At 32.8% G+C, this 13,080-nt stretch overlaps 1 protein-coding gene across 2 annotated transcripts in view; it reads left to right on the forward strand.

Annotated features, from left to right (window-relative positions):
* The window catches only part of Srfbp1 (serum response factor binding protein 1), a 48,265-nt gene extending 35,185 nt beyond the window's left edge, over positions 1-13,080 (forward strand). For both annotated transcript variants that reach the window (XM_087180501.1, XM_087180502.1), the window contains one exon: positions 15-13,080. In XM_087180501.1, coding sequence (XP_087036627.1) covers positions 15-199 — 185 coding nt within the window. In that variant the 3' untranslated portion in view covers positions 200-13,080. The remainder of the gene's footprint in view (positions 1-14) is intronic.

The following is a 13,080-nucleotide window of genomic DNA, read 5'->3' on the forward strand; positions in this document are numbered from 1 at the left end:
CTTTCTCTTCATAGATTTTCCAGAAAATGAACCTCCAATTAAGAACCAGTTTAAAAACAGCACACAAAGAGGACTTAAAAATACAAAACAGCCATTAAACACGCCTCTTCATCCTTCATGGGAAGCAAGCAGAAAACGAAAAGAACAGCAGTCTAAAATTGCTGTGTTTCAGGGGAAAAAAATTAAATTTGATGACTGATTAGTACCTCTTTTTGTGAATTACCTATCTCAAATAGATTATTTCTTTTTTTTTCTAATCTATTATTTTAAATTGTATTTTTTATTCTCTCTGGAGGGCTTATAGAATGCTTGCTTTTTATTTTTTTAGATGAGTTTGTGATTATAGAGGCCTTTTATAAATTGAGTGCCTACTTAAATTTATTTTAATGGTATGCCCCAAGTTACTACTTTCTTAAGAGATTTTGGAGATTGTAGCAATCAATCTAAGGTTTTCTCATTTGGGCTTATTGTGAACTATATTTTCCTAGTTCAGCTTTGAAATATCAAACTATAGTTAAAATAATGATAGATAAGGGCCGGGGATTTAGCTCAGTGGTTCTACCACCTGCCTAGAATGCGCAAGGTCCTGAGTTCGATCCCCGGTAACAAAAGAAATGATAGATATACATGAAATCATAATTATTTTAAATAGATCACCTTTGTTGTAATTTATTGTTAGCAAACAAAAAACAGTAACTTTTATTCTGGGTGTACAGATAATATTATGTAAGTAAATATTTTTATTTTAGTTTTGATTATTTGTGTTCACATACATTTTCACTATCCTAAAATAGTTTTTCAGAACAATGTTTGGTTTCTTAATTATATTTCAGTCATTTAGGCAAATTGTTTAAATGTACAAACACAGCCAAAAATCGGTTTTGCATTTTACTGTATAGAAGTATTTCCATGAAATCAAGAATGTGTAATATCTAGTTATTTGACCATTTAGTCTCATAGAAACATTTTTTGAAGAGCTGTAGGTTGTAATTTGCAGAACAAATTCTAGAAAGGGGTGGAATTGAAAGCCTTTCCACTGATGGCTGAGCAGAAAAGTTATGAGCTTACTCCTAAGGGCTGCTTTATATTTTACAGTACTGTTACTTAAAAGGAAAACAAGATTTTAAACTTAACTTGAAATGTTTTATTTTTTACTACTCTGTAAGATCTGAAAGGTTATTGATTAAACAATGCTAACTAAATTCCATGTTTACTGTGTCAGTACTGCTCATGGAAGGGAAGATCATCTGGTTAGCCTGAATATAGAAGTCACCTCTATCTTTTTTAAGAGTTTAAAAATTTAGATAACTAGAATGGAATTTAAGAGAATATGCAGAAAGAAAATTATTTTGTTTTGCTGAGTGTAGGTTGTTTTTACTTTTTTTCTTTTAAATTATTATTTTGATATAATTTCACAGTGACCAAAAAAAAAAAGTGAAAGATACAGATATAATACGAGTGACATGGAACCTAGAGTTGTGATTCATAGCTCTGTATCCAAAAAATTGAAAACGTGTTCACATTACAACTTGAATATGAATGTACATAGCCTAATAGTTAAAGAGAAGAAACAACCAAATGTCCAAATGAGGTCATTTTTATGCTTAATATGTTTTAATGCCCTTAGTTCCCTATTTAGAATTTAGAATCTAGAATTAGCCACTTTTAATGAAATCCTTAAACTTTCCTTTATTGCCTAAATACCAGTTAATGACTTTATTCTACTTTCCTCTATTTCCCTTCTTATTTTTAGTTGTTACTTTTACTTATTAGAACATATAACATAACAGCATTGTTATATTATACATTATCTTTCTACCTGTCCCTATTTTAATCTTAGATTTTCAATTAAGTATATCAAGTACTAAATTTCTAAAGTTTCCCCAGTCTTTTGTTCAGATTGTTTATTTTCTAACAGATTCCTCAAAAAAAAAAAAAAACTCATAGAATTTTTTGAGCTCTTGTTATTTAAATTTTTTTCTGTGGTTTTGATTCTTACAGAATTGTGACTGGATCTTGTAATTGTGGCTTTTTCAGTGATCCTCCCACTCTTTGTGGCAGCAAACCCTTCATTGTTGGTGAATCCTTTTTGGGATTCTTTTTGTATGTTTGTTTGCTTTCTACTTATCAATCTTTGTTTTTGTTTTTTGTGGGTTTTTTTTTTTTTTTTAGCTTCATGTTTGCAGTACATGCAGTTTACAGCCATCTTGGGGAGTGGGTACGTGAGGTTGTTTCTTTTTTAATCCCCTTCCCTTTTCCTCTCACCTCCCTCACTCCTCTAAATCCCCCTTCCCCATTTTCATTCTTGTTGATAGTATTAGTCTTAACTCATGTTTATGACATGTAGTGTTCATATTCTTGAGGTTATTAGGTTTCTTCTGTACATAGCATAACTTTATTCTACTTATCCCCCTTCCCCTTATATGTTACCGTATAATTATGGAAATGTCCCTGGACCTTTTCTGGCTATCTCTTTACCTCACCTAATATTACACTTAAATTATCATGACTTTATATTTTACTTAGATAACTAGTAGCCTGACTTACTCATAAATCTTTATCCCCCAAATTTTCCTTTTCTTTATAAATAAATTTTAAAATCAGCCTATCAAATTTTACTTTAGGGCTGGGGATTTAGCTCAGTGGTTCCCCCGCCTGCCTCACAAGCGCAAAGTCCCAAGTTTGATCCCGGGTACCAAAAAAACAAAACAAATTTTACTTTAAAATTATGTTGGGTGCTATTTTTGACTACTCTTAGAAATTATTTATAACCTGGGAATTTGTTTTTCAAATGTGTTCTCTTTGTTGTTCTCCAGTTAGTTGTATAGAAAAACTGGGTCTGCTTCTGTGAATGGGCCTAAGTTATAGAATTATAGAACAGTGTTTAGAGGAACAGATTCAGTAGCCTAAAGATGATATCACCCTACAGAAATTAAGTAGTCCTAAATTGGATACTGGAATGATGTTTGTGCTTTGAACATGTGTTTCTCTTCAAGGGAGAACTTGTTTTGAAAGAAAGTCCTTCTCCATGTTATTTTCAGGATAAAATTAAAAGGATGTTTTTCAGTAAAGCCAGCCAAAACTTGGAGGGTCGATGAAGGGAGGAGAGTTATTTGTGTTTATTTTTAAACCAAACATGGCATGAATACTCAGTAGTTAGCTTAGCTCCATCATGGACAGAAGTTCATAACCTTCACATATACTACCAGTAAATAGTTTAGCTCATGTCTGAAATAGGTGTGAGTTCTGATTTTTTAAATTATAGGCACCACCTTTGATAAAGAAAAGGTTAAATATCCTTAATACTATTAAGGACTTATAACCAATATAATTGCAACATTAATATACCTAGAATTTACTTTCTTTGAGTACTTGAATTTATTTTGTACACTTCAATAACCAAAGACTCCCTCCCCAAATTGAGCAGGTCTTTGATCAAATACCAACTGATTATTGTTCCCTGTTCCCTTTACTTTTCTTCCATGGTATTATTTAGCTGACATAAGTTTATATTGTTGTCAGCCTCCTTTACCTAAAGTACAACCTTTGGAAGTGCATGAAATTTGTTTCCTTCTCTGCCATATCCCCTCTTTGAACAGTATAACTTACATAGTTAGGTATTTTCTTATTGAATGTTCTACAGATATTTGGATAAATACGGATATACACAAATGCTTACAGTTTATCAATGATTCATGTGGTCAAGTGGATATAGCTACCAGTTAGAAGTATACTATAGTGATACATGTGAGAAATAAGGTGACCTGGACTTGGATGTTAGCAGTTGACAATGAGAATAGGAGAGAAAGTAATGGGGATTTTATTATAAAGAAAATGATATGAAGTAATCCTCTAGGAAAAGTATAGTAGAGTGATTGAGATAAAGCAGTATGATTACTGGACAGCATTGGTAACCATTTGAGGTTTACTGTCATTAATTTACTGTGAAAACATTCAGTCCATCCATTTATGTTTTTATTTCTCTGACCTTTTATGTAGTTAAGGCTTTTGTTTTTATTTAAATTGGTTTGCAGGAGTTTTTCATATGTTAGAAGAATTAGCCTTTTGTTTACCATGATTTTGAAAGAATTTTCACTTTGTCATTTGTCTTTTGACGTTTTAATTTTTTTTCCAAACACTATATTTGATTTTGTCATGTTACATATGGTATTTGGTCTTTTATCCCCCACCTGGTTATTATTGTTAGTGTATTCGAAGGCTATGACCTTCTGCATGCTGATTATTTGCTGCTTCTAATTATTTCTCACACTGTTAGGTTCAGAATTTTGTCATTTAAAATATTAATAATTTACCTGTTCCTCTTATTTTATAACTCTTTCCCTTGCCTGATTCAAATCCTAGTACCACATAAAATACCTAGTAAAACATAAATAGCATGAAACTGTACTTTCTTGTGTGTGGTAAGAATGCTTTCAGTGAAATATCAAGTTGTTTTTTTTTTTCCATTAAGTTTATTGGTACATTTTAGGTATACAATACAGTTACATTCATCATTGGAATCTTGTGCCTTTATATGATGTATCTTGGTTCTTATTTTTTTCCCCATTCCCCTGCCATCCCTTCAGCCCCTCCACCCTTCCCTATTTACAAAGACTTTGTTTCCATTTTTTTCCTTTTCTCATATTTTTTTTCTCCCTTCTTTCCTTTCCCCTACTCCTCCCACTTCCCCTACTCCTTTAGACCTTTTTTTCCTATTTCAGAATAATAGCAAGTTTTACTAAATGCTTTTTAAGCATCTATAAATAGAGTCATGTGGTATTTTTTCTTTTTTTAAGATTTAATTAAATAATTAAAAAATCCATGCTTGGTGCATTTTGACAACTTTGTTTTTTCTATATTAATTTATCTGCTTAGGTTGGCATCTGAACTCAATTTACATTTTTCTTAAAAGATAACCATTTCGTCTGTTACATACTTTTCGCTGCTAAATGATACAGTCTCTTCTAAATTGTATCTACAAATTGGAGTAATTTTACTTTTTTCTTATTTTGCATATATTATAATTTTTCTAGATTAATTAACAGTTTGCTTACGTGAGGTATACATTTTTTCTTTGGGTGCCCTTTCAGCCTTATCCCACAGATTTTGATAACATTGTAATTTCTAGGCTATTTTTTCTCTTTTCATACCTTTTGTTCAATTATACTTCTGATATTTTCCCAATTTTTCTTCTCTGCTAGTTTGTAATTTCCTTTCATAATTAACCCTTTAAATTTTAAAGTACAGATTTTCTTAAAATCTAAATCTCACTTGGATATTATAGAACAGCAGCTGTAGATATGTAACAAATGAGTGTGGCTATGTTTCAGTAACTTTTACCTGCAGATGATATAGGTGAGGGCCCGATTTAGCCTGTGCTCCATATCTGTTAACCCCTTCTTTAGACAGTATCTACTTACAGGCTTTTCTGAGTAATGATCAAATTAGTAGGTCTTCCTCTTAGCCCCCTGTATCCATGACTGAATATTAGTTGATAGTGTATTTCTTAGACTTCGATATTTGTATGGATTAATCTAAGTATAGATACATGGATACATTTGTATGCTTTAAATTATGCATTTTGTCTCCAGCTGTGAAAATATGAATAACAAATTTACCTCTTCCTTTCCTTTTCAATATTTGTTACTTATGGTATGTCTACTTTGTAAAGGCTTATAGCATTTACATTTTGTGCCATCACTCTAATTTGTGGGTCAAGTAACATGTTAAAGTTCACATTGTTGGCAAGCACTAAACACTAGGATGTGAATATGTGTAGCCTATATCATTGACAACAATATTGTACCATCATTGTCTTATCCTGTGCAGGCTGCTATTAACAAATCCCATACATTAAATGGTTTATAAATATCAAACATTTATTTCTCATGCCTCTGGAGGCCAAGAAGTCCAATTTCAAGGTACTAGCACATTCAGAGTCACAGATTTTGCCTTCTCATAAAGTTCTCACATCGTTGAAGGAAAACGTAAGCTCCCTTGGTCCTCTTTTACAAGAGCACTAATCCCATTCATGATGGCTCCACCTAATCCCCTCCCAAAGTCCCTAACTTTTCATACACATTGGATGCTAGGATTTCAACATACGTATTTTGGGAAGGAACACATTCACATCACAGCAGACATAATTTTCTGAAAATAGGATTGATAATTAAAACCTAAAGATTATGACCCAGTCATTTATGAATATAGATGTGAACAAACAATACAGATTTCGTACATTAATAAAAGTGCCCAGCTGTATCATGGGTAGTTACATTTTAATAAATCTGATTACATCATTCTGGTAAAACCAGTAAAATGATATTTATTAATCCCAGTAACACACCAAGAGACATTTTGAAATTGACCCAGGTCAAAAAAAGCAGTTAAAAATCGGGGAAAAAAAGGATGATTTCTCAACATGAAAACAGGTATCTTAGACCAATAGCCAATATTGTGTTTAATGGACACATAATAGAAGTTAAAAATATAACAAAGATGGCTTCCACAACCATTTCCCATTAACATTGCTGTAAAAGTTGAAACCAGTTCAGTTAGGAATAAAACAAATATGATAGGTGTAGCTAACTGGAAAGGAAGAAATAAAGTTAACAAAGACTGAGTCTAGTACTGCCTCATTTGTAGGTGATTCCTCACTGATTTTATTCAGTTCCAGTTTAACAAGGTTAGGTAGAGGTTTGGTTTTGTTTTGGATATGCCCTCATGTTCATGTATCCACGTTCCCTTCCTCCTTTCTTCAGGAGGACTCATAGATTACTAGGACCATTGAATGACAGCCTGCTTACAAATGAAAAATCAAGGAAACTTTCTCTCTTCCAGAACCCTGAAAGTTCTTGTCCTTCCTTTTTCTGTCCATTCTCCCTCTCTAGTGTGACTTTGCATTCTAATCTCCTTTTCTCTCCCTCCCTCCTTTCCTCTCTCCTTTTCTCCTTTCTTCCTTCCTGCTATTCCTCCCTCCCTCCTTCCTAAAATCAACTATGGGTATGCCTTCAAGAAATTGTTTGGCAATTTAGACCTAAGAGTTTGGTTTTGATTTTGCATCTATGTTCTTGAATGAATATGAACTGGTGATGAAAACAAAAATGGCCAACTAACAGTAAGTGAGAAAGAAGAAAGGATGGGATATGCCCAGAAAACAACAAAATAAATACGTAAGACCTAAGCCTGCTATATTTACAACCAGGATTCTATACATAACATAAAGAATTACTTGACAGGCACTTAAGAAATGTTAGCTACTAATTCTTGAGAACCTCCTCTGGGTACCAGTTAATCACTTTGAAGCATTATTAGTCTTTCATTCACTTTGAACATAATTAAAATTTTATGGTGAATAAATGTCATTTAATTTATCTAGCTTGGGACCTACAACTACCTTTTGTTTGGTGTTGGATACCATGTGGGGGAGTGTATTTTCCCAAAAGCACCAATTTCTTTTAAAAAGTAAGAAAACATTTGTGTTGGCCAAGAAACAGTTGTCTGTGGCAAGTCTAATAAGATGTGTATGTGGGAATCTGTAAGAAAAGAAACAAGCACCTTTAGCAATAGAGCTAAAGTTGCTATCTAGAGTCAAATGCTTTATTCCTGGGGAGACAGGTCTAAGGGAAATAGTTGTCTCTGGCTGAAAGTCAGTATGTACAAAACAGAGTAATGAAATGGTCATTGGGGCCAGATAAAAGAAGGCCTTGAATGTCAATTAGGGTTCTTGAAATTTAGTTTACAGGAAATTGAGGAACCAAATTTAAAATGAAAAAATTTGAGGAAGAAGAATGTTATGTAAAGCATGTAATATGACCACCTTGCCAAGTGTCCTTAGCTTTCTTGTCTTTCCGGTAACTAACCTCTTTGAAAATGTTCTAGGTCAAAATTTTCCCATGATATTTCAAATCAACAGATCACTTGTGTAAGGTTAAAATCATACTTGACCATCATGGTGGAAAAGTACACATACACACAACAAAAACAGCTCCAAAAACAACATTTTGGCTTTTCTTGTAAAAGCACAGCACCTTGAATGTCTTTCATAAGGTTCCAAAACTATCTCACATTACTAAAAGAGAGGGAAAGAGCCTATTATCAGGTTTTCATGTTAAATGTTATTTAATGACTACATTTGTGAAAGAAACAAATAGTTCAGTTCAAATGGAAAAGCAAATGTGCCATTAGGTAATAATTTCAGTTCTTCAAAAATGTTCACTTGATTTTTGTAGTGGATTTAGCAGTAATCATTAATAATTTTAAGTGAGTTGGTGAAAGTAAAAGGTGGAATTTTAAAACACATGGCTCAGACTGATGGCAGTGAACCACTGATAACTCAGCATCACTAAAAGATAGCCAGCTAGTTCATGGGCTTTTTTCCTGTGATCCAGTTATGAAGAACATACTACTGCCAGCCAAGTCTTCTTGCTCCCCCTAATCAAACCTATATATGGTCAAGCCTTTAGATATTACCTTTTAAAATAATTATTAAGACATATTAATTGGACAATGTAATGGGATTCATTCATGCATATATCATACTTTGAAGGACAAGATTATTTTTTATATAGTAAGTACAAGGAACAGAGTGATGTGTTAAATGACAGCACAGGATACAATCAGCAAAATCCAGAATGCAGAACTATGTAAGACAGAATACCTAGTTTTTCTTCACATGAATAGCAAGAAAAAGAAAAACTGAAAAGGGAAATAATATTTTAGAGATTTAAAACAATCAAATTTAATATGTGGGCCTTGTTTGATCCTGATTTTTTAAATAAGGGAAAAATTATGATAAAATTGATGGAATTCAGGTGTTAGCTAGATATTTGATTCTATTAAGAAATGGTTAATTTTTAAATGAGACAGTAATGTGGTTTGTTAGATTTCTAATCTTTCAGAGATAACTATAAGGAACTTAGATAAAATTATACAATGTCATAGATGTGCTTTTTTTTTTTTTAAGACAAGGTCTTGCTGTGTAGTTCAGGCTGGCCCCGAACTCACTGTGTAGCCCAACTTGTGGGCTCAAACTTGTGGCGATCCTCCTGCCTCAGCCTCCTGAGTGCTGGGATTACAGGATGCACCACCATGCCCAACTTTAGACTTACTTTAAACTAGTAGAATAATTTAAGTTTGATAAATGGAGGATAAGGGTACAAGTAAAAGAAACAATATTGACCATATGCTGATTACTACGTGTAATAACTAGTGATTCTGGCTTATGTGTGCAGTCATCATTCTTTCTAATTTTTTGTGTTTGAGTGTTTTCATCAGAAAACACTACAGGCTTATCAGTGGAGAACATTCAGAATGTGTAGATGACATGTGAAGGACAAAATGAAATTTTTATTTTCCAAGACTGCAGAGTTAACCACTACTAGGCTTTTGTTACACCATCTTGTAGTCTGTTCTTCAAGGCAAATACCTTCAACATGCACATTCAGAAGCATTTAGAATACTATTACTGTCTTTATTCTGTAGCACAGTATTTTCTCATACCACCAAGTTTAAAACAAGTTTTAGAAAACCTGTAATTCTTGTAAAGGATCAAAAATTATCAATTATCTACATGGATTACGATGGTTAAGAGTATTTGACTTAATATTTTTAAATTACTCTCAAAACAGTACTGTGTGATTCAAGGAGTGACCTATGAGTCACATAGATGTGGTTACCACATTAAAATAATTATTTAATGGTGCCATTTATCTGAAATTATTTCAGTGGAGCCAGAATGGAAGTATAGATTTTGAGTAAAGATCCAAAATATTCTTATGTGGCAAATTCAACTCTTAGATTTTTCTAGCAAATTCAAATGAAAGGAGTGTTTGAAGTTGCCAGGACTTTGAGAAAGAATGCATATGAAGGACCCCCTGTAGCTAAATTGTGTAACTCTGTATACTAGGAGAGAAAAAAGAAGAATGTGTAACTTTTTCCATGTCTCTTATTACTCAGAGTATTCCCCTGAGAAAATGTGGAGGCCAGGAGATTGATTGTAAGGCTACATGGGCCTAGCTCCTGACAAGCCTTTTCAGACTCTGAAAGAGTAACAGAGTAACTCTGTGGAATAAAAGGCAGCTCTGGTCAGCCTGAGCCTTGGGGAAAATCTTAGGTTGGTGATTTTCCAGAGAGCAGATTGGGAAATTAGTGAAGAATGAATGCACACCATGTTTGTGTTTTCCATTCTATCTCTCTGACCTTATCCCTCAGGTCTGATCTGCTGGGTAAACTAAATGCATATACTGATATTCTTGGAGTCTAGTTCAGAAACCTTCAGATATAGTGTCCCTCCTGTACCACACCCACCTCTGTGCCAAGCACCAACCCCATGTAAAATTTGCTGAACTCCAAATTAAAGGAATGGTGTAAATACCATGAGTGAATATTGGAAAGGGAATAGTTATAGCAGAGTGCGTGTTACTTTCATCTGAGCATCCCACTACCTGTAGTTCCTCCAAAGCACTGGTATTTTGCTGTGCGAAACCCTATTTCAAAAAACCAAAAATAAAATCAGAAAGAGAAGAGATTTTTTAATGAGGGTTATCTAAAAGTATTAAGTTATCTGACAAATAGGAAGGATCTATACAGTATCGCCTAAAATAGAATATGGCTTAAAGACTAGAATCCTCCATTGAAAAGGTCTGATTATGTTGTTTTCAGGAGCCAAGTCAGGCAGCACATTGGTGAGTTTCTGGTAACCCTGTGTCCTACAGGTGAAATGCTACCACTATCATTTTTGCTTTAAGTAACTTGCAAATGATCTCATTTTTATGAATTGAAAACTTTGTACTGTGGGATAGCCCAGAGTTTTCCAAACAAAAATTATTTAATGCAATAATAAATGATATAATAAATAAAAAAGTCTTGGTAGGAAAACAAAGTTGAGAAGCAGTGGATAACAAAGATGAAGTGGTTTCTTCATTTCAGGGCTTCTCTCAATCCTCAGTATGGTCATATGTACTGGAAATTTATCATAAAGATAAAATTTTCCTTACTTTGCTATGAGATTCTTCTTGGCTAGAGTATCATGAAACTGGAATTCTGTCATATACTTGGCTCTGTATTTGGAATGCCCACATTCCCAGATTCAACCAACCATGCATGGAAAATATTTGGGAAAAAAATAATTGAATCTGTATTGACTTTGATTACTTTTGGAAGTATGGTTATTTTAACAACATTAATTGTCCCAATATGTGATCATGGCAGACTTTTTCATATAATTTTTTCTTCAAATTCTTTCTTCTGTATCTTGTAAGTTTCACTTTAGAGGTCTTTCACCTCCTTCACTAGGTTTATTCTTAAGTGTTTTAGTTTTTAAGTCTATTTTAAATGGATCATTTTCCTGATTTCCTTCTCAGCAGATTCATTATTGCTTTGGGGAAAGCAACCTATTTTGTCGATTGATGTTGTATCTCACTGATTTGCTGAATTTGCTTATCAGTTCTGAGAGACTTTCAGTGGATTCAAGAGTTTTCTAGGTATAGAATCATAGCATCTGCAAACAGGAATAATTTAACTTCTTTCCTGTTTGTATCCCTTTTAATTCTATTGCCTGATAGCTCTGGCTAATTTTCAGTACAGTATTGAATGGAAACCCTTATCTTATTGTCAGCTTTTTCTCATTCGTTATGATGTTGCCTATAGATTTTATATATGTAACCTTTATAATTTTAGGTATGATTCTCCTCTACCTAGTTTATTCAGGGATTTATTATTAAAGATGTTGAATTTTTTCAAAAAAATTTTTCTGTACAGATTGAAATGATCATGTAATTTTATCCTTAACTCTATTTGTATAGTGAATTGTATTTATTAATTTGTGTATGTTGAAGCATTCCTTTATCACAAGGAGGAAACCTACTTGTACTGTACAGTATTTTTAATGTGATGTGGAATTATTCTATTTGCAAGTATTTTTGAGGATTTTTACATCTATTTTCTTCAAGGATATTAGTCTGCAGTCTTCTTCAATTTTCTCTTTTTCTCTTATTGTTGTTTTATCCTTGTCAGGTTTTGGTAGCAGAGTAATACTGGTTCCATAGAATTACTTGGAATGGAGCATTGGTTTTGACTCTTCTTTAAAATCTGGTAAAATTCAGCAGAACATGCATTCTATCTGACGCTATTCTTTGTTGGGAAACTTTTTTACTGCATCAACCACGTTGATTTTTCAGAAGATTTTTTATATCATCTTGGTTCAATTTTGGTACATCATATGTGCCTAGAAATTTGTCTATTTCTTCTTATTCTTCTTATTATTTTCTTCTTATTATTATTCTTTTTATTATTATTCTTTTTATTTTTCTTTTATTTCTTCTACCTTATTCTAGTTTATTGACATTTTCATAATATCCTCTAATGACATTTCAGTAGTGTCTGTTGTAGTACCCCTTCTTCCTAACTTTATATACTTGGCTCTTCTCTTTTTCTTTGAAGTAGTTTAGCTAAAACTGTTATTCTGTTTTTCTTTTCAAAGATCTGTTTCATTGATACTTTGTTGTTCTTTTAGGGGGTTTTTTTCCACTTATTTCCTCTTTTTATTTTTTTTCCTTTTACTGTCTTTGGGTTTGTTTTTTCTTGATTTTCTAAGCCCTCAAAATATAAATGTTATTTGAGATCTATTTTTCTTATAGCTGTAAACTTCTTATATCTGCTTTTGCTGTGACACATACATTCTAGTAGGTTTTGTTTCCATTTTTATTTAATTGTGGAGATATTTTTAATTTCTTCCTTGGTTTCTTCAATGATCCAAAGTGTATTTTTCAATATCCATGTGTTTGTGTTTTCTGTAGTTTGTCTTGCTTTTGATTTCTAGGTTTATTCTGTTATGGTCTGGTAAGATTCATAAAATTACTTTTATTATTTGTTAAGATTTGTTTTTATGTAAAATATGATCTACATTGTAGAAAGTTCCATTAGCTGATGAAAAGAATGTGTATTCTGCAGCTATTGAATGAAACACTCTGCAGATGGATGTTAAGTCCATTTGATGTATGGTGTAATTTAACTCCGATGCTGACTTTTGTCTGGAAGATCTATTGGTGAGAGGGAGTTATTAAAGAAAGTCACCCACTA

Source organism: Heterocephalus glaber, unplaced genomic scaffold, assembly GCF_053883595.1.
Source record: "Heterocephalus glaber isolate CG9 unplaced genomic scaffold, H.glaber_assembly_v1.0 deba00001463, whole genome shotgun sequence".
Classification (NCBI taxonomy): Eukaryota; Metazoa; Chordata; class Mammalia; order Rodentia; family Bathyergidae; genus Heterocephalus; species Heterocephalus glaber.